The sequence below is a fragment of the Siniperca chuatsi genome, linkage group LG5 (assembly GCF_020085105.1).
Source record: "Siniperca chuatsi isolate FFG_IHB_CAS linkage group LG5, ASM2008510v1, whole genome shotgun sequence".
NCBI classification, from domain to species: domain Eukaryota; kingdom Metazoa; phylum Chordata; class Actinopteri; order Centrarchiformes; family Sinipercidae; genus Siniperca; species Siniperca chuatsi.
In genome coordinates, this window is record NC_058046.1 from 15,678,664 (window position 1) to 15,701,289 (window position 22,626).

Consider the following 22,626-nt stretch of genomic DNA (forward strand, 5'->3'; position numbering starts at 1 on the left):
GAAAAGAAGGGGAAAAAAATAAGGAAAATGGAAAAGAAAGTTGTTAATGTCACTGAACCATGAAAGGCTTGGCTCGGGGTTGGAATGATTCGGTATACAAGGTTCTTTAGTGCTGTGGCTGCGGGGATAAACATAACTTACATCAGCCCTTCGCTTGTACAGGAGATTTCCTCTCCTGGCACTTACAACCTCAACACTCTAACTGCACTGTGATTCACACACACACCGCACACAGTACGATTCAGACCCTTTCAAGTAGCTCATGTACACACACATACACACACACACACCAGAGGGCAAACAAGGGTTTGGAATAGTATTTTTTATTCTGCTTGCAAGCATGACAGTGGTTGCTTTTACTTGTTCACACATACACACAGAGGTTAATTGGCTTTTGTTGGATGGATTTGTATCAACAGCAGTATAAAAATATTCATTGCATTAGACTGTATTATCAATGTAATGTTTGACATTGTGTGTGTTCTGTGTCTTTTTCTCTCTCCAGATCATCACTCAGTATGTTTATGAGTTGTTGGAGAAAAAGTGCAACATGACTAAAGCAATCCTGCCAGTAAGTACCCAGAGTGAAAAGGGGCATTTTCCTCTTTGATTTATGCCCTTGAAGATTAAAGGGAGTATTAAATATGAAAACTGACGTAAATGCTCACGCTTCAGAGTGTGATTATGATATTGAGTGTCCCGTTTAAAAAAATAAAGAAAAGGGGATTGTGAGGAGACAGCTCTCCTCCTTCTCTATCAGTCTTTGTCTCTCTTTCTATCTCACTCAGTTTCTCTCTTACTCCCTCTCTTTCTTTTACCCCCTCCTCTGCCCACATCCTTTTGTGCAAAAGTGTCTCCTCAACAAATTAACTGTATTGTGACGTGTCATTTCAAAGGCACAGAGGCACAGCATGCTGATGCTTAATCTGTTTTGCATTCATTTGCGCTGAAGGGGACTTTCTACTCTGCCATCATGGAGTTATTCTTTGCCCAGCTCATCCAGGCTCAGAGCACACACTTGATCCCTTTTATTTGTTGTTGGAAGCATGTTTGTTTCTTTTTACCCCCCTTTACCCCTCCATCCCTACTCTTTTTCTGTTTATAAAAGTTATGATCATTTTTCAGGCTGCGTTTATAGGGATGTTAGGCAGCTCTGGTGTTTAGAAACATAGCAGAGTTAGCTCCAGCGCTAACAGTGTCTATAAATCACCTAGCCAGGGACTCAGCGCCTTTCATTAGCCCCCATACACTTTTACTGGTTTATCTGCCTGGCCTATTTATCTCATTATTCCTCTGGAAAATTGCTCTGTTCTGCTTTTCTGCTGCCCACCCGCCTGCACGTATATGGCGTGTGTGTGTGTGTATTTGTGTGTTAGTGGTGGGTCTGTCCACCTGCGTGGCATTGAACTTGTGACCGCAGATTTTAAGAAGATTAACCACAGCCAAGTATAGGGAGAGGGAATGAGGGAGCACAAGAGAATAAAGGGTAAGATTTTCTCCCCCACTCGGCTCTCTTTGTCTGCTTGGATTAAGTTCTTGCAGCTGCCACCCATGGCTTTTATGGACAGTGTTTGTCTCCTTAGAGATTCTTCCAGGCATACTTAGGAGGGATGCAAAGACGCATGGGATGTGGATGGAGTGCATGCACACACACACAAACATTCACTAACTCACTTAGCCTCTCTTTCTGTCCGTATTACTTTCTGCCTCAGTTTTAATCACACCAAGCCTGTTTTCTAATCATGATTATTGATGATTAGTGCCTCTGATGCTTATGAGCTTTTTTAATTACAAAGGCCACAGAGGAGAAGGCTGTTTCTCCTTAAACTCATGCATGTTACGTTTTTGCTTCATAATCATTATCAGGCGATTCTTTGAAGCAGCAGAAATCAAAGCTCTAATTATAAATCACAATTTGATCATCTTTTGCATTTGCTGCTGTTGCATGGAAAGACCAAAGATTTAATTTGATCGAGTTAGATGTACCAAAAGTCTATGAAATCATATTCAAAACATGTTTAAGTTTCACTGGCAAAGGATACATTTTTCCTTTTATATAAGAGATTTTGTGGGGTTTTCTTCAATAGTAAAGTATGTCAGTGACACATGCTAACCTGTGTTTTCCTGAACATTTAGGTGGATGCCACAGAAGATGAACCCACAAGTTTTATCTACCTGAGCCCAGATGCCTTGTCAAACCCTTCCAAGCTGCTGGTGCTGATCCAGGGCAGTGGCGTAGTGCGGGCCGGTCAGTGGGCCCGTAGACTCATCATCAACCAGGACCTGGACTCAGGGACACAGATCCCCTTCATCACCAGAGCCATGGAGGTAGGGGGCACAACAAAAGAAGTTCAAGCTATTCTGATGGATGTTTCTGATCTTTGATCCAAGATGTCAAGAGGGACAGGTGGGCTGAGTGTACTGAGGACAAAGCTTGTAAAATGTTAGAAGAGGATTTGTTGTGCAGACAGTTCTAAATACTTTAGTTTTATTTTCTCCATTTTTCTTTTTCCTATATTTTTCCCTCTACAGAGTATACATTGTGACACATCTTTGGTATGTAGAGTTTTGTGGGCCTGGGTGAAAAAGTCAGGTAGTGTGCTCATCATGCATTCATTGGTACCACCACTACCACAGTGGTTAGCCTGATGGGATATTAGTGTGACAAGTCTAACACACACTGTTTATTTGAAGGGCAGGCTTGAATATTTGAAATGTGTTGTGGCACAGTCAGAAGCCGAGTATCATGGTATTTTGTTTTCATGTATTTGACTGGAGGTTTGAATGTGATTGTGGGTAATTTGTTGTTGCTGTGTGCTTTCATAGCTCAGACTCTGGATGTACTGCATCGACCCAATTCAGTTAAACTTCATTGTACAATTTACACAAGAAAAGAAAGTTTGTCTTGGGGTCATATGAGAAATTATATGATGCTGAACAATTTCTACACTCCACAACATCATATAATCACAGAGGCAAATAATAACAAGCAGATATTCGTTCACAGGTGCAAACATAGACTCATACTCTTGAATGATACTGTACAGTCCTCAACCCAGAATTGAGGCTTATATTGTCTTGTTAGTGAAATGAAGCATACCTCAACATGATCATTATTATACCAGAAAACATTTATGCATTCTTATGCTGCATGATTCCTATGTAGTTCTGTGTATTCATGGGTAACTGAGCTGAGAGAGAGAGGAAGAGATAATGTAATATAAAATATAGATTTGTTTTTCTTTCCCTACCATATGATTACACTCGAGTGTATATGTCAGCAAGCAAAAGGTGGCTCTGCCTGTCCTATTATTTTCATCCCCATCTCTGTGTTCATTTGTTAGCTTGGCCATGACTACCTGTGTAATTTCATCTGCCCGCTGTTCAAATTGACTTAGGGGAGATCTTGCTCTCCCTCTCCCCCTTGTTCCCTTGTTTCGTCCATCTGAATGCCATAAAGACTTTCACTGCTGTGTAAAGCCCTATCCTGCTGTGTACAGCAACAGGAGAGGTTTGAGTTGCATGCGTGTGTGCCCATGTGTGTGCTAACAGATGATTTGACTACCCCGACTACTTTGAGTTACAGTTACCCTGGCTGGTATTACAGTTGGAGAAGGCAGGGTTGTGCTGCAGAAAGCCAAAGTGACAGCTTCGATATAGAGAACACGGTGTGTGTAGTGCGACTGTTTCTCATTCATCATAGTAAACAGGAAATCGTGTTCTTACACCCTGACAAATCATCATCCAGGCATTTACCACACACAGGCCTTGTACTGTGTGCGCACTGGAAAGACACACACACACACACATTTACAGTCAATTCATGCTGTCTGCATCTATTATGTCATACCATGAAATTTGTGTGGATGTATATTTAAGTGCATGTACAGGAGTTACATATATCTGAAGAAACACAGCTTTTTTTTGTAAATACATATACATTTTATACCTTAATTTACAGGTATGGAGCAAACAAGCGATGAAACATGTTTGATCAATAGCACAAATGCATGACAGCTCAGGGGGATGACAGCTCTGCAAATATAGACCGCAAAATCCACGATCAGCAGCATTATTAAGAGCAGAATCCCATATCAAGCAAGTTTTTGAAGAGACCACTTCAACAACTAGCCAGTTAGCCGTTATTACAATGCCAGAGCAAGAAGCCCTGGCCTGTGCAATATGGCATTGGCATATGCTGGTTTTCCTCTCAAACCAACACGTCATCAGCTGATTTAAAAAACACAATTTTTTATTCAGTTTATTTCTCAGGGACAGTGCATATTAATAAACATTACTGTAAATATGCTAGAATTAGCCAAAAGGCTAGTTTTCAGCCGTAGTCCCTGGCCAGGTGTGAAGTTGGCAGCCTGAAGTCAATCTAAAATCAAGAAATAAGTTTAAAACAATAATCATGATGTATTGCATGTCAATGATTTAGATGATTAGTTCCCCTTCGAGGACAGAGGGATGAGCTAATCAGTGAAATCATCGGGACTAGTGACACACTGCATACTCATCAGAAGTACCCATTATAGTTATTCAGTATGGTATTTTCAGTGGATACTGAGGATGCTCAAATAGTACACCACATGACTAATCAGCACTATAAAACAGTGATATTATATTATATTAGATATTTGACAACTCTGTCACCATGACAATTACTCAATATTTTTGATTTACAAATTTTGTTAAGTGCAGTGTTAGGTCAAAAGTTGACATTTTGAGTATACTTTTTGTTATGTTTAGATTAGGCTCCATTTTCCAAAAGTGTTTCGTGTTAAGAATCTGTTGCCTCGAGTGCAGCTTATGTGAAGTTACTCATGGGAAGTTGATTGGAAATTCAAAGCCTACAGCAAAGGGTCAACTGGAGTGCATTGGAAGAGAGCTTGTGGCTTTGCAAAACACATGAGCAAAGCACGCACACACACACACACACACACACACACACACACACACACACACACACACACTACAGTAGTACTGAGTCAAATTAACTGTTTTGTCTGTGTGTGTGTGTGTGTGTGTGTGTGTGCTTGCAGTGCAATTCTATGATGTGTATGGGCTTGTACATACTGTACCTGTGTCAAAGCACCACTCTGAAATTCTTAGCCATGTTCGAGTCAGCCTTTCCTCTCTTCCGATGGGAAAAATAGCTGATTGTGCTAGTTAATCAGGCCCTTCACACAACACGCACGCACGCACGCACGCACGCACGCACGCACGCACGCACGCACGCACGCACACACAAACAAGGGTGAATCTTGGGGCAGCCTGTCTCTTACACACCATTTACACCCCATTGCCTGTCTCTGCCTCCCATATCCACCATGCTCCTGTCTACAGATATAATCTTTGTCATGCTGCAATATGATGTTGACACATTAATAAGCAAATTGTATCTATTAAAGGTACGTCTAAAATATGTAGACACAGACGTGCACACAGAGAAAACATACACACACAGACATAGACACAAATGCATAACATCAGGCTGAGGGTATGCATGTGGCATTTGGAACAGACACCAGGTGTGTGCAGGTTTCGTGTATGTTGTCTTTATGCTCGTGTGTGCACATGGAAGTGGTGCCATTCCCATAGCCTAGAGGTAAAATGAAAGGTGAAAAGAGGATGCTCCAGCAACAACCAGAGAGTGGGGGAAAGAGGTGGAAAAGAGGAATCTGAGATGGAGAGCAGGGGGTTGGGGGGTACAGAGAGGGAGAAGGATTATGATTGGTTGGAAGAGGACAGAAGAGGAAAGAAGGAAAGGTGTACAGAGAGGATTGAAGCAGGAAGAGAGAAATGAGAGGAGGGCGAAGGAGTGACTGCAAATGGGGTGGGACTGGCAGAGGAGAGACGGGAGTATTGAGAGAGAGAGAGAGAGAGAGTGTAGGCAGAAGGCAGGCGTCTGACAGCTCCACTACTGGGAGAGGGCCTCTTAATGACAGCTTATTCCTTCATGATTTCAATTCCTGACAGTCGACAGGTCTGCTTGTTGCATCATGGCAGCTGTATCATTACCTTCTGGCCCTGTCACTGCTCTGCATCCTGAGACTGAGATGGTGGAGGTGGGCGCCATGGGGTTTGGAGGGGATGGGGAAGAGAGAGAGAGAGAGAGATTGTGAGGTTACAGTCAGAATAAATGAGGAAGGAGGGAATATTGAAAGGTGGGATCATTAGTTATAGTAGCTGTTGGTAGGGCTTGAAACTTGTTTAAGTTTGTTTCCAAATTGAAAGAAAACACATGAATGCTGTTGTGAGTCCTTAGCTCTCCTATATCACTTATCTGGCCATTAGACAACAGAGTTGATAAGCAAGAACCCATTCATTTTCTACTTTACATCACTTCTGAACCTTTTTCCCTCGACTTCTCCTGCAGTCGCCATCTTTCGGTTTTGCAGGTAACGTAGTTAGTGGCTACTATTAGAAAAATTCTCTTCGAAAATGCTTTGTATTCATCTAAAACTTCTCAGTTCATTTTCAATATTTCTAGACGATCTAGTCATTTTTGTCAGCTATAGAAAGTTCAGTTGGTGGTAGTTTTTTTTTCAGATGGTCAAAAGTCTTCTCCTTGATTTAATTTTTTATTAATTTAATCTCTTTTTCAGTGCATTTTAGATATGAATTAATTCAGCCACAATATCAAGCCTCCAACTTTCCTATTTACAATCCAATTCTCCTATTTAAGTGATTTCTTGATGACAGCTTGCAGTAATCAGGCCAGGGTGTGGCTAGAGAAATTGAACTCAGGTGTGATAAACCACAGTTATGTTTTAGCAGATGGGGCAATCACTTTTTCACACAGAGCCATGTAGGTTTGGATTTTGTTTTCCCTTAATAATAACAACCTTCATTTAAAAACTGCATTTTGTGTTTTCTTGTGTTATCTTTGACTAATATTTAAATTTGTTTGATGATCTGAAACATTTAAGTGCGATAAACATGCAAAAAAATAAGAAATCAGGAAGGGGGCAAACACTTTTTCACACCACTGTAGATGTGCACACATGCACACAACCACACACAATAGTGAGTCAGGCTCAACACTGGAGACCCACTGGAAAGAAAGAAGGGGTGTGGTGTTTTCAAAAGTGTGTCAAAAGCCTAGGGGTTTGTATCTGCCCAGAATTTCAAAGGGAGGCTGAAAGGGGGCAGCGAAGCAGACAAACTCAAACACAGAAATCCTCTTTTAATTTCTGTCATGCTGCCCACCCTTTTTTTTTTTTTTAGCTAGATGATGTCCTTGTCAACATCGGCTGCACACTCTGGCATTTGCGTTTGTTGTGTCATGGCCCTGTGTGCTGTGACGATATCTCTCTCTCTCTCTTCGTCTCTCCAATCACCATTCTTCCTTCTCCTTCTTTCTCATTAGTTCCCCTAATTCCCCCCAAGCTGTGAATTAACCTGTTTGTGTATGTGTGTGTGTGTGTAGCCCAGTGATAACATTGTACGTACAGTGTGTATACAGCCTATCTTGGGGCATCAGGTGGCTACAGAGGTCAGACAGGTATCATTCTATCCAGCCAGCCAGGTTTAGCCAGGGGACAGTTTGTGTGTGTGTGTGTGTGTGTGTGTGTGTGTGTGTGTGTGTGTGTGTAAGGGTCAAAAGATGCTCTGCCTTGCCATGGCCTTGTAATAGCAGCCCTGCAAGCAACGCACACACACACACACACACATACATACACACACACACACGCACACAAACACAGATATACACACACCTCCAGGTGTGAAGGTCCCAGCACATCCCGCAGCTCAGATCAATGCACTTGACACCTTCAAAGGTGGGTGTGGGGCCTGGACTTGCTCTGGGGTTAAACCTCTTTTAAATAGCATCCCGCGGGAAGGCAGCTGTCAATAACCCAACATAATTACCGGGGCCAGGCCCGCCAAGGGCTTGGCTGCACAGGCCAAATTAAAAATTGATCAGAGGGAGAGAAAACATTATTTTGTGGTGGTATTCCCTGTCCTAACAGCACTGCTGCTGCCGTATGTGAAATCTCATCAATTGAGGTCCAAGCTAGATATCTAGAGACCTATTTATCTATCTATCTGCCCCCCTTCGTCCAGATGAACAATGGAGTGCTGTCCTTGTTGTAAAAAGAATTATTTGCATATTAAGTGTCTTTTAGTGTGCATGCCTGCGTGTGTGTGTGTGTGCAGTACGTGAGTGTGTGCGTGTGCATACTGTATGAGCATCAGCTGATTGTTATGTGCTCCAGGTAATCGTACATCATTCCCTATCTGTGTAGTGTACATGTGTGTGTGTGCACCTTGTAGCAGTATATTGATTGTGGTCTCATTGAGTTTCTCTTGGCAGGGAGCCTTTATTTGTCAGTCAGAGAACGGTATGAAGAAGATATGTTCATCTTTAGGCTTCCTCTAAGAAAACACACAGGCTATTGTTTCACAAGACACTGATGAATGAGAACGACAATGGGTTTGAAGTATTTTCTAAACACACACTGTAGGTACAAGGTCATAGCACATGGTTTTTATCATTGTTTCTGTATGTCATTGGTGTAGGACATGTTCTTTGCATTCCATATTAATCCTTATTTAAAATGGATTTTCTTTTGGGAGGTCCTGTCATTATCGTAATTACCAGTGGCATCTGTAATTTGCATCCATTGCAAATCTGCCAGATACATAATTCCCACAAGTGTGTAAGGGGGAGCATGCATTATGACATTTCACATTTGGGCTAAGAGCAGAGATTCAGGGGAAAACACACAGCAAATTTTGGGGTGTTTGTAAGTGTTTATTGGCCTCTCTAAACACAGCTTGATGTAAGTGTTGATTTTAACACTTTCAGTGTTACAGTAAATTAACAAAATTTTACTGTGCAGATATCATTTATCATATGCTTAGTACCTCTGGATTTACACACATAGCAAATGCATTTGCTAAAAGTAATCCAATTTGAATAGTGTGACTTTAAACATAGTGCTTTAGATCAGTTGTTCCCTCAAGTGGGTGCCATAAAAACTAGCCAGGGATGTGGCAAGTTTTTTTTCTAATTTTTGTTGTTCCCTTTTATGCTGATAATAGATATTTACTATGACATTCTCAGCTTAAAGGGGTAAGTATGTGTTTGTGTGTCACTGGGGTGCCATGGTTTAAAAAACGTTTAGGAACTACTGCTGTAGATTCAAAAGCTGAACATGACGAGTACAGATGTTTGTAACATTACTTTATATACACTCAGAGGGAAAAAAATCTTTTACTTTATGGATGTACACTATGTACACATACATTCAAATATACTGTACTGTGTAGTTGAAAAAGCTGTTGAGAGTTGTTTGGTGTGTCAGTTTCCAGGCTGCTCATGCCACCATGTTGCTTGGGGGATGAGAGGATAGAAAACAAAAGAAAATGAGAGAGGAAGACTTTGATCTAATTGTGAAACATTATTTGGGAGTGTACATTTTTTAGCCCACTTGTGATAGTTGACTTTATTTTTTTCTCTTGAAATTAACAAATGATATTATCAAAAAAGCCTTTGTCTCTATTTTTGTGTGTGTGTGTGTGTGTGTGTGTGTGTGAGGTGGGTAGTAGGTCATTTGCAGCTGCAGGCTGTGTGTGCGTCCCAATGGGAAGGTCTTGTTTAGTCTCTCTTCCAGAGGGCCCCAGGCAATGTGTGGTGGATACCTCTTCACTCTCTCACTGGGAACACTCTTCTATGGCCAATACATACATAAATACACACACAAAGACATGCACAGAAAAATCCTCCACAATCTTATGCACAATTCGTCAACCTGTGCGGCAACATGTTCACTATCTGACAGCTGAAACGTAACAGCTTTCACTTCTTTTTTGGATACAGGTTACTGTACAGTAGTATGCACCGTATGTGTTTGAGTCAGTTAAAATTACATGCAGACACAATCACACACACACACACACACACACACACATGCAAAGACTCTTTCATCCTCTTGTAAATTTTACATGTATCCTCCATCGCAGCAGGTTTGCAGAGGTTATAAGTGCTTCGCTGTGGACACTACAGGAGGAAATTGAGTTTTGCAAGGAGCTAGTGGTGAGAAGGTGAATTTACACTACACACACACACACACACACACACAGTCACTGAGCATCTCTTATGGTCAAAGTTGGAACCTGCTGTAAACTCTCCAGTGCCATTGTCATGCTCCTGGACTGTGTGCACCACACTTTGATCGATGAGAGGAAATTCAGTGCTTAAATAGGGGTTACTGGGGTTCTAGGGGGTATATTAGGGTTAGAGGCAAACAACAACAAATCTTTCTGTTAATAGTTTTAGTGCTGACTCTGTGGTTAGAAATGAAAATAGATGCTGGAGGGCTGCTCTGGTTTTCTCTCTGCTCTGTAGACATTTGAAATGCAGTTTTGGAGAATCATTTTTTCAGTAGTGTTTTATGGTATGGTTAAGCTATTCAAACATCTAAACCAGCTTTTCAATCATTTGGCCCGCTGGATTATTTGTCATATATAGATGATTAGTAATATGCCATATATTTATTTTAGGCTGCAGTTTTATCTGTTTACCTGTACGTGTTAGTGTCTTGTAGCTGTCTGCTTTTGTGTTTTTTCTTGTCTCTGTATGTGACCAGACATCGAAGATGGAATCTTTATTTGAAGGCTTATCTTTTGAGACTGATATTGTCCTGCATTCTCTGTGGATGTGAAATGTACATTTCAGTACATCAGATCATGGCAATGATGGCGGTGTCTCAGTGTTTCAAGATATGTGTGTTTTTGTGTCTGTGCAAAAGAAAGAGAGACAGACAATGAGGAGAGATGGCATCAGTGATCAGATTTGTCTGCAGCTCTTTTGTCTTCTGCAGCTCAGTGGGTCAGTGGATAACAGTTGTGTGTCTGTATATCTGTGTGCCCCATACAATAGGCATCAACATGCATCTTTTGCACAAAACTTCATGAAATCCATGTGTATAATCAAAGACACGGTGAATGTGTGGTCATCCAAATCACCTCTGGACTTGGTCAGAGATGGTCTCCTGTGAAAATGCAATGCATCTCCAGTTCATTCATAAAAGCTACATAGACAGAGATAAAAAAGAGCACACACACGCGCAAGAAAAGACAGGAGACTCCTCTCATTGTAGCTTACTTTTCAGAAATGCATTGTCAAGTTACTCAAGGATGAGGAACAAGCCTAATGAGGTATTTACCATTGCTTTCCTTATAAATATTATGTGAGTAAGTTACGTGTGTGACTGTATTTTGGCAAAGGAAAGAGAAGTCAAATTTCAGTGAAAATACTAAAGAGACATATACTGTAGTGTGTTATAAACCATTTATTCCATGTTTATATACTACTGATGAATGCTAAAATAAAGTGTTACCGATGTAAACACATTCTGGATGTGAGACTCATGTTAATGCTGAGATCAAGATTTTAACTTCTTCACTGCACAACAAGTATACAACACGTGTTTAGATCTGTTACAGTTTAGGGTTAGGGTTACTTTTTTTGTGTAACTTGTCATTGGTTTCATCTGAGTCAACACCAACCTGTGAATTTGGTCTGGCTCCCCTCCCCTTTATCTGGTATTATGGTGCTTGTGATAGGTGTTATTATCCCACTGTATGCTGACAGCCTATCCCTTAACCCTCTTAGGAGCACACTATGCCACGCTTGGCTGACTTGTTTGCGCTGATGTCAAGTTTTAGCGGTTAGCAGGCGGTTACCATATGCCACTGTGCTGCTGTCGCCCCCAATGTCAGTCAAATGAATGTCAACCTGAGCTCAGAACACAGTACGCCGCGGCACACACCCAGAAACACAGTGACAGTGACAAAACACACACAGTCACTCATACACCCATACTGTATACACAAATAAACTTGCCATAAAGCAAATGCAGACACACTGGAGTAAGAACAAAAGAATCACATCCTATTTGGGATGCCATAAGAGGTAGTTTGTCTCCAGGAACACCCTGACATGCTGCTCTTCATCAGCTGACTGAAGGACGTGGCAGCATCTGCAGTAGTCCCTGAAGTGAGAGAAATCCTGCCTGTAAGACACAGACGTAAACATACACATTAGTAAGCAGTAGATGCACTCTTGTTTCAAAGTCTGATTTTGATTGCTTATATTCTATTATTGTGATTGACCAAGTGATAAATCGACCCATTAATTGATTGAAACGATGCACTTTATCAAGACCTTCCAACAACAATGGCTCATTAAGTCCACAGCATTAGCAAAACTCAGATGTTCTGTATTCTTTGTTTATAACAGTAATTACACTTCTGTGTGTATAATTGAGGTATTGACTCACTGGCTTCCCATTCGCAAACACTGCCAACTATATTTGTAGCACCGCAGACCAAGCCAGAGGTACTGCTGATGGGCATTGAAGGCCAGTCTCTGCCCCCAGTGGTGGGTATTGGCTTACTGTAAATTGTAATAGATCAGCACACTTGTAATGATCGTGTCATCATCAGGACACTCTACAAATTACATATTTTCCTGTGATGACACTGTGTAAATGTTGTGAAGAAATAAATCTGCCAATGGAAGACTTGCCTAAATCAGGATTTACTGTGATGCTGTGTAGGGCCAGAGTATGTAAGATAACTACCAGCTCCTCCAGGATACCTATTTTTGCTCACACTGAGAGAAATCCTGCTTCATTTCACTCTAATGAAAATTTGGCGAATGCTGCCCTTCAGTTACGATTATGCAATTCAAAGGGATATTTAGTGTTAGCATCAACACTAAAGTGGTGTGCACAACACCACTTGTGAAGACACAAACATATTTGTCCAAAAAGCATACATTGAATACAGATGTACATTTGCACACTGCATACAAAAGCGAACACACAGTGACACAAACTGACATTCACACACTCACATCTGCCCGTAAATGAAAGCTCTTTTATCGTTCTCTTTATATGTTTTCATATGTGGTTTCCCATCCTTAAGAGAACAGGATATAGGTGTGTGTGTGTGAGTTGCTACTTCATATTATGTCCTTCACTTACCTGATGAAGTGTACCTCCCCTGTCTTCCTGCTTTCTCCCTCCCTCCCTCCTTCCCTCCCTCTGTCTCCTCTGTATCCATCTTAAGATGTTGGTGGCTGTTTAATGGTGTTAAGAGTTGTTGTGTTTTGCTCTGTGTTCAGAGAGGCAGCATGGCCCTGCAGCTCTCTGTTCATTTTGACCTTGTTCAAACTCGCCCTTTGCTCTCCCTCCTGAGTTTTTCTTCTTGTCTCCATTCTTTCTTCTCTTTCTAAGGTTCCTGTTTCCCGTTCATCTCTCAGGCTGCCTCTGTGGCTGTTTTATCCAAAGTGCGATGCAGTAGCCTTTGGAGTTACTGTCTCTTTGGCTTTTGACAGATCAGGATGGCATTGTGTTACCATGGAGTATTTAGCTGTTTTGCTGCTTGGTGTCTCTGTCTTGTTTTCTGCCTCCTCTCGCTGCCTCTCTCTTTCCCCATTTCTCTCGCTCTGTGTCTAAATTAAACATTAGTTAAACTACTGAGCACCAGCTTCGATAGACAGTGATAAAGAAGTAACATTATAGTAACAGTAACATGACATGGTGCTGTACAACCCCAGGGAATGATGAGAGAGAAAGGCACTATAATACATTTTTATTTCACTGATATCATTGTATTGAGAGAGAGAGAGAGCAAGAGAGAGAGAGGCAGTACTTGGCAGAGCGAGAGGGAGAGGAAAAGAGAGAGAGAAGGGAGAGGGAGAGAAGTGAGGTGTCTCAGACCAGAGACTGTGCTCTAGCTGACTGCAGTGTCTTGTGGTGACCTAGTTGCAACCTCTTTGAAGTCCACAGGCTGATCTCTCTCTGTAGGCTGCAGAGGAGATCTGCTGCATACAGCTTTATTAGACCGGGATAGAAAAAGAGAGAGAGAGAAAGGTGAATCAAATTCTTAGGGTCTTGAACCTGCTCTAAACCTCCCTTGCCACAGATAGATGTGTGTATGTATGTGTCAGTTTGTACAGGCTTTCAAGTGTGTACGTGTGATTGCGTCTTTTAGGATATGTTTATGGCTCTAACTGTGCAGTTGCAAGCTGTGCATGTGTGTTTGTGTGTGTGTGTGTGTGTGTGTGTGTGTGTGTGTGTGTGTGTGTGTGTCTTTTGTATGTAGCAGGTATTCCTTTTGGAACATGTAGCTGTAACTTCTGGCCAAACACAGCCTTTATCCTTTAGCCCACCACATTAGTAGACAGTGGTGCATTGTCAGGAGAGCTGACCTAGAATAGTCCAATCACTCTACATCCAGCCCCCTGTCTGCCCTCTCCTGTGATCACCATGCTGCCAATGCCGCAGTCTATACTGTGTGTGTGTGTGTGTGTGTGCGTGTGACCCAGTTCAGTCACTGGTGTCGCCAGGCTTGCCCCTGGTGAGGGCATGCATGTTAGGGCACAAAACCCTCACATGTGTGTGTTCTGTTCAAGGACAGCTGTAGATTTCTTATATCATCTGTGGTTTGGAAATCTAGCAAAATGAATTATAGTTCTCTATCTTTGTTTCCACATTGTCTGGATTAGCAGCCTCTCCCCCTTAACCCCCACCCTTTTCTGTCTGTGTGTAAGTGGCTGCTGCTGTCGCCTGTAAATTTTAATTAAGTTTATGTACACTGATGATTAGAAAGTGTCCATTTTAAGTTCAGAACGTGTCTAAGAAGGGACAGAGCAAATACACACAGGTGTGTGTTTGTGTGAATATGCCGTTCAGGGATAGGGAGTTCATGGATATACATACATACATACACACACATGCACACCGTATGACATGGCCGCTCAGTGAACTCTCTCAATTATCCGGAGCCTTTCTCCTGCACCCCTCCATCCCTGTATCTTCCCACCTGCTCCCCATTGAGAGCCTGTGTCTGCAGACATACTCTGCTGGGGGCATGCTTAACCTTTTTCCTGCTGCACAACACAAGGAGATATAGACACACATGCTCTTCTTCAACTTGGGCTTCAATTAAAAAATCCATTTCACTTTTTCCCCCTCTTTCTTTCTCCTTTTCCTTATTTCTTTCATTCCCTTCCTTTTCCTTCTTTTTGAAGTTAGCCTGGGGCCTTGCAGAGCCTCATCAACCCTTTGCCTTGGCTAGATTGCATACAGGTACCCTCTGTGGCTATTTCAAATGACTTAATTAGCTTCTGAGAGCAGCAGGTTGGTAAAAGCCTTCTCTCTCTCTCTTCCCTGTTCCTCCCTCTCTCTGTCTCTGTCTCTCTTCCTCTGTATTCAGAGAGAGAGAAAATGATTGAGCCCATGTGACACATTTAGTCCCTTGCCGTGTGGTTTCACTTTCTAGGTCATGCTCTGGCTGTGAAGCTGACTGCCTATTACCATCATAGAATAAGACGACACATTCTGAGACATGCAGAGAGACAGTGTGCCTGCATCCATGCACACACACTCTCCCATACATGCACAAACACACATGCCTCATGCTATGTTTAGTTTGATTGTCACTCCGCAATCTTTAGCTTTAGGCTACATCCACCCACCATCATTTGTAATTGATCTACTTTTCACTGATGCAATATTTATTAATTCCATAGCCAAACACCATGTAAGCCAGACAAGCGAAAATTTGGTTGCTATTTGCTTAGCTAGTTTGACACATATTTGTTTGTTTGGAGGCTCAGACACAATTCAAAACTGTTTTGTTGTGTTAAGTCCCCAGGCGTAAATTCCCATACACACCAGTGATCAAGGTGTGTGCTTGTGTTCAGACTGTTGCTGCGCCTGTGTTTTCATCAGTGACAACAACGTCAAGGGCATGCCCCACTGCCGTACAAAATTCAATGTTGCCACATCCATCTCAGCCCTAATGCCACACATGCACTACACATACATTACACATGGGTACTGCACACACAAGTGTACACAAAGTAGCATGTCTATTCAGCTCCCCTTCCAGGGGACATAGAGAAAACAGAAACATGTTGGATGTTGCCATCTTTGTTGTCCTCTGTTGTTGTTCATGGCTTAAAAGCAGAGTCTGTCAGACTGTATACAGCAATGCAAGTGGTAGCAGTCTTCCAAAATGTCAGCTTCGCAAACAATCACAAACCATGTCAGAAGTTTTGTCAGTGACAGCTGAATGGTCCCCGTACCTCTTTTAGCATTGTCAACTGTCAAGGTCTTGAAAGTCAGGGGGGGAAAAGTTTTTGCTCCATAAAGCTTTATTGTAATGAAGTGCCTGACGGAAAGATATGACCACAAGGATGTGATCAGTGATGGTCATCAATGACTAAATGAGTTCTCTCACCCCTCAGGGTGGGAAGGAGATCTCAGGGGTTTCGGAGAGCAATGTGCCTGTTAACTTCTGGCACTCTGGTCCAGCTTTAGCATGCTGGCTAGCTTCAGGCCTGTGTTAAAAACCCAGGCCTGCTAAATTAAGTTTGGCTGTGTGCACAGCCTGTGGCACCACACACATACACACATGCACACACAAGAGCAAGTGCACTTACAGCCGCTTGAAGTCAGGAATTCACCCATACTTGTGTGCACAAACACACACACACACTCACATTCACTCTCCCATTACCCAATGTTAATTGGCTACCTTCCCTCTTCCTCTCTCTCTCTCTCTTGGACAGGCCTACAGGCCTGTTGGTACGCTGGCACACAGCAGCAGAGTTTGGGCGTGCAAGCAGGTCTGGGGGCATGGAAGAAATTGGAAAGAAAGAAGCAATACACATGGGTGCTAGGATGAGATTTAGAGCATGATCAGGAGATGAGAGAAGGTAAATTATAGCTATGCCTCAATACAGAGTGATATTTCACACTAAATATTTTGAAAATATTAGTGTTACTGTATTTTCACCACCACATATTCAGGCCACTTGTTAAAGCCACAGTTAGAACATAGAGTAGGAGATCCCTTTCTCCTTTTCCACTAGCTGAGGAGTTGTCATGTGCTGTCAGCCAGCTTGTTCTCCATGTGCCTGTCACTGCTCTGGATAGGAGCTCTGGGTCCCAGCATCCTGCCAATTGGTGAACTGTGTGTGGGTGTGTGCATATGTATGTGTGCATGTTGCCCTCAAAGCACTTTGTTGATTCTACTCTGCAGTGTCAGTGACACATTGAGCGGGTTCGGTGGGACTCCCCTGGTTTCCCTCGTGCTGTGTTTACTCCATCTGTTTATTTCCAAAAAACACTCTCAAATCTATTACCACTCTCCCTTTCCCTCTATTTTTCACTCTCTATATATCTCTCTTATTCACTCCTGACTTCTCTTGACTTGTCGTTTCAAATCAGTAGCTGTGTGGTAGTCAGTTGGTGTGCCTGTCGACAGCCAGCGCTTGTCTCTCCCTCAGCAGGAGGCGGGATTGAGTTTCTCTCTCAGCCATTCAGCTAGCCATCTTTTTGCTTGAAGAGCCGGAACATATTCTTTTTCTGGATGGATATTTCACTTCTGTGTTCTTGATTAATAGAATAGTTGAATGAGAGACTGTGGGTAAAGATATTGAGTTTCCAATGATATACAACAAAACAGCAAATCCTCATATTTTACAAGCAGGAACCAGCAAATGATTAATAATCTATAAATAATCTATATACTGTATCTTTCATGTCGAGTAATAAAGCCCTCTCTTAGTACTCTTGGAGTTACACAGTCCTGAGTGTTTTCCTGTGAATCAGAAGTAAAGAAAAAAGGGAGAAGAAAGGACACGGTGCTGTTTATTTGAGCTGGATTAAAGCCTGTGACCAGTGGTGTTGGTTAAACCAGCGTGTTCTGTGTTGGAATTCACTCTTCAAGTTTTTCTCTAAAACTGTGACCACACGAAGTGGTCATTATGTGGGCTTGGATTCAGAGTAACTAGAACAACTACTGAGTGTTTCTGACCATATGATGACAGAGGTAATGAATGAATAAATCATTTGAAGAGGATATATTTATATGCTTTCCTTTTTTTTAAGGATACATCACAGTCTCCAAATGTTGTCTTTGAAATAACATCCCACAAACTACATTTAAATTCACATTAAGTAAAATATGTTTCAGGATTGTGAAATAATCATAGATTTCCACACAGCATCACTGCTGAAACATCTTCATTAAGCTGTGTGCTCATTATGCAACCTGTGGTACAGTTTTTTAATGCCAGCCCTGAGTCTGTGTGTGATGGTATGAATTGATAGTTTACATACCCAATGCCAAGGGCACCACCAAGAGCTCATGAATGAGAGATGAAAAGAAGTAGAAGTGGAGCAGGGGAGGAAGAGAGAGATATCTCTTTTTTTTTTCTCATACCTGTGACCGGCTAATTAGCCTGCCACAGTACACTACCAAGCCTCAGCTGCAGGGACAGGGTTCAATAGTTCACCTATCTACCACTGAGCTACAACGATGGTAAACCAGGATTACCTGCTCTACCGGCTACCAAACCCCAGTATTACAAGTACCTGTCTTGTTCAGCAACCTGGAAATCAAATCAGTCCAAAGAGCTGGCCAAGTGGATTTACACAAAATCTGTTGTCCTGAGAAGAGACTCCATAATCTCTATGTGTCATTGGGGAAAAAAAGTTTGAGTGGCCTGGAAACTGAAGAGCTGGCATGTTCAGCTGTAGGGACACTTATGGAATGAAAGACAACCAAAGATTTGTTATTGGGATCAGATTTATGACTACTGTCATTTAAAATGGGGTGTTATAAAGGCTTTGTCCTAGATGTGTCAGCTATGCCTGTAAATGATTAAAGGCTATTGATGAAATGGAGTGTCAATCAGTTTTTGTTGTGACAAGCTGAAGCATCAGAGATTAGTACTCATCTTGATATTTGATATTTCAAGAATAAGTGAGCCTTAAGACCGTAAGCCATCGATTGAGATTGGTTATAGATCTTATTATTATATTTACTTTCTATTCACATATGAAGCATTAAGCAAACACACAGTTCTGAGCTTGCTCTAAAACAACAGAGTTGAGTAAGTTGGCAATTTTTGTGTATACAACTAATAACATCTTCATATTTTTTGTAAGTTCTTCTGCAACAAAAATGTTACGTGACCCATTGACAGACACTTACGTGGCCCCAAAACCCATCTCCAAGGCTCAGTTAACATGTAGAGGAGTAGGGATTATAGCAGAATCCTGTGAGAGTGGAAACATAGGCTTTTGTATAGGCAATAGTCTAGTTACGAGCAAAAATGCACACGTGCACACGTGCACACACCCACACGATATACACTTGCATTGCACTCACATCTTCATTTTGGTCTCGAACAGTGCACAATGTAGAGAAAGAGAGAGAGAGCGCAAAAGAGAGGGAAAGGAAGAGACAGAGAGACAGACTGATTGACAGAGCCAGAGATACCTTTAATGTATTAGAATAGCCATGTAATAGAGGACAGCATATAAAAATTCCATTCGTCTTTCTTTCTCATGTTCATTCCGCCTTATTCATCAGATAAAAAATGCATCAATTATTAGTCTGATAATAAAGGGATAGTACACCTCAGTGAATTCAGCATTAGGGCACAAAACACAAAAAAATACATAAAGAACTGTGAGCCTTTGTGAATTTTTAAAGTTCTGATTTTGTAATTAGATTTTTGTTTTGTTCTATTTTTTTTTTTTGAGAATCAGGAAAAGAAAGATTAGGCAAAGAAAGTGTGTCATCTTCTTATTAACTATTATCTTCAACCAAATGTATTTGTCTGTATGTGTGTTTTTTCTTTGTGTTTTTTTTCTTATCATACTGCTTGATATTTGTATAGGAGTCTTTCCTGCACTCCTCTGGTTTTGTGCCAGCTGTAACAGCTCTAGCTTCCTGTTGCTGGCAGAGCAGAGTATAGCAGAATAGACTTGGAGGGTCGAATCGGGCTAATGAAGTTGTCAGAGGCGTGTAGCATCGAGGCTGATGGGAGGGCCTGCCAGGCAGCCAATAGTGAGGCTGCGTCTGTGATCAGCCGAGCATGATGGGAGACCACCCTGCGCAGCGAGTGCTGAGGCCCGGCACAGCCCCCAGATCAAAGAGCTGGCCCTCTAATACACCAGCAATTAGAAAGATGCTGCAGCTTAACACTCACACACAAGCAGAAATTTGTGTGCACACACTCATAGACTTACACAAAGTAACTCCTGGACGCACGCAAAAATAAACAAATACACATTCAAGTTTGTACTGATGCACACATTTATACTTAAACTGGGCAGTTGCATACTTGAACACATGCAAAATAACTCAAAAATACAGCTGTTTATGCACATAGTGGCTGAGGGAATACAACTAAGAATTTAAATGGGAATTTAAAAGAAAAAAAGGCATGTCTCAGATTTGTGTAGATAACTTTAGCCTTTAATTCACATCTTCAGCCCCTTTTGCGCTCTCTACCAGCAGTTCTGTTTCCCACTTCCAGGTCCATGCCTCTCTCTTCTCTTCCTCTATCTCCTCTCTTTCTCTTTGTTGCCCTCCTTTAGTTAAGATATCTCATTAATAACCACTTCTCTTGCCTGCCTCCTGTTAGCCTCCAGTGTTAGCTTGCTGCTCGTTCTCTCACCCCAACGCCTCTCTGTCTTTCCTCCCTTTCCTCTCCTCTGCTCTCTCCTCTGCTCTCTGCTCTGCCCAGGGTTCTTGTTTGAAATTCAAAAGTGGTGCAGTGAGACTGCAATAACCTACATACAGATCTCTTTCTCTCTCTCTTTCTCTCTCATTCTCATTTTCTTTCTTTCCATTTTTCTCTCTTTTCTTTCTATTTCATTTATTCTACCATCAGTCCTTTTCTTTTTATAACCACTAATATCCTTCACCCCTGTCATGCTCTAGTGTGTTTTTGAAATAAATATTATTAAAGGGGTAATGTATGTACATATATAAGAACGCTAATGAATATCTTTATCTCTTTTTTTGCTATATCTTTCTTTACAAATATCTCTGTCAGTCTGGTAGAATGGTGCACTTTTTCATGCTTTGTTCTTTTCTTTTTCTCACTGCTACAAGGAAGACATAGGGGGGTTCTTGATGTCAGATTGTTCTCTGTTTACCATTGGTTAATTTAAAATGCTGATGCATCCTACCTCCACCTTGCTTTGTTCCTCATTTTGCACCATCCTGCTGTGTGTCCCTGTAGCTTTGCGTGTACATGTGTGTATGTGTGTGCATGTATGCAAGTGTTTGACGCTGGAGGCGCAACTCCTGTATGCCCCGCTGACTTCTTGGTGAACTCCTCTCCTGTAGATTAAAATAAAGACCAGGAGAGAAGGAGGCCATATGAGAAGTACATAATTTGTGTGTGTGTGTGTGTGTGGATGTGTGCACAAACAGGGTGGTGTCTGTGTGTTTATTAGAGTGATGGGTGTGTTATTGCGTGTATGAATGGACATATGTGCTTGTGTCTGTCTGTGTGCATGTATGTGTGTAATTTTTGGGAAGTTTCTTGTGCTTTTACTTGTGTATGGATGTGGCATATGTTGGCAGTGGGTGGCAGTGCAGGAAAAGCAAGCTGGTTTGCGGGTGGGGAATCTGAGTCACATTATTCAAGAAAAAATATCCTGTCCTCCTTATGCTGTGCGTGGAAGACGCTGATGTTCATCATTCCCCTCTTTAAAGAAATGTAGTTGCCCTTTAATGACAGCAGGGACATTCTCCTTTTCTTCTTCTCTGGTAGTCTCACCTTTTGCTAATTAGTTGATCATATGCCAGTTGAACTTAAAGACAATTTATACAACTCGAAGTTATGTGCTAATTATTTTCTAATAGGGGGCGATGCTGTGTGCTTTGTCAGTAGTACACATTTTTAAACTCGAATAATTAAAACACAGAGCGTGGAGAGTCATGATTTCTGCACTGATTTAGTGATTGTCATAAATATTGGATAACTCAGTCAGATAGCTGCTAATATGCAATACAGTATAAATTCCAGTTGCTCGACTATCTGTGTGTGTGTGCGTGTGTGTGTGAGTGTGCTAACCTGATTAACCCTGATTAATCCATAGTAAAAGGCCTTCAGTATTACATGGGGCAAGCGATGCCTATTCCCATGCTCATATTTGTCTATTTTGTGTCAAGGAATGAATAATTCACAAAATACTTCTACAGATGTGGTGAATTTAAATATGCATGCTTAACTTTGCAGCACAATCCTCAAAGTTAGTCAAATTGGATGGTTAAAGGTTCAAAGCTTAGGGCAGTGTGCTTTTTTGTAGCCAGGGAGGCACTGCAAAATGAGAGCGAAAGGCGAATGATTACTTGGCATGGATCTAAACATAGGGTCAGAACATTTAAATGCTGTGGTGCTAACTCTCTAAGGGGGTTTAGTGTGTATGTGTGTAAAAGAAAAAAGAGAAACAGGGAGGGAGGGAGAAGGGCAGATGTTATAGTGATGGCACGCCACGCTTCTCTTCTCTGTCCTGAATAATCATGATCCTGAGCTGATGGGATGCTGCTTCAAAAAGATGAGAGTATGCGTGAACTGTGGATGAACTGGAACCTGCATATAAACCAAGGCTGGTGATAGTGCAGCCCAGCAGCCATCCCTGTTCCCCAGCCAGGGAATTCCTAAACTGGATTGATGCTGATATCGACGAAATTTAGAGAACTTTTATATCTCCTTAGAAGCATGCACATGTTATGAAATGATTGGTTTGATGTAAATTAAATGAAAAATGATAATTAGCTTTT

General features: G+C 41.7%; 1 protein-coding gene across 7 annotated transcripts in view; it reads left to right on the top strand.

The window, feature by feature from the left end:
- The window catches only part of fam172a (family with sequence similarity 172 member A), a 160,503-nt gene that overhangs the window by 25,126 nt on the left and 112,751 nt on the right, over positions 1–22,626 (top strand). For all 7 annotated transcript variants that reach the window (XM_044198201.1, XM_044198205.1, XM_044198198.1 and 4 more), the window contains exons 5-6: positions 506–571; positions 2,137–2,328. In XM_044198201.1, the coding sequence (XP_044054136.1) occupies positions 506–571; positions 2,137–2,328 (258 nt within the window). The remainder of the gene's footprint in view (positions 1–505; positions 572–2,136; positions 2,329–22,626) is intronic.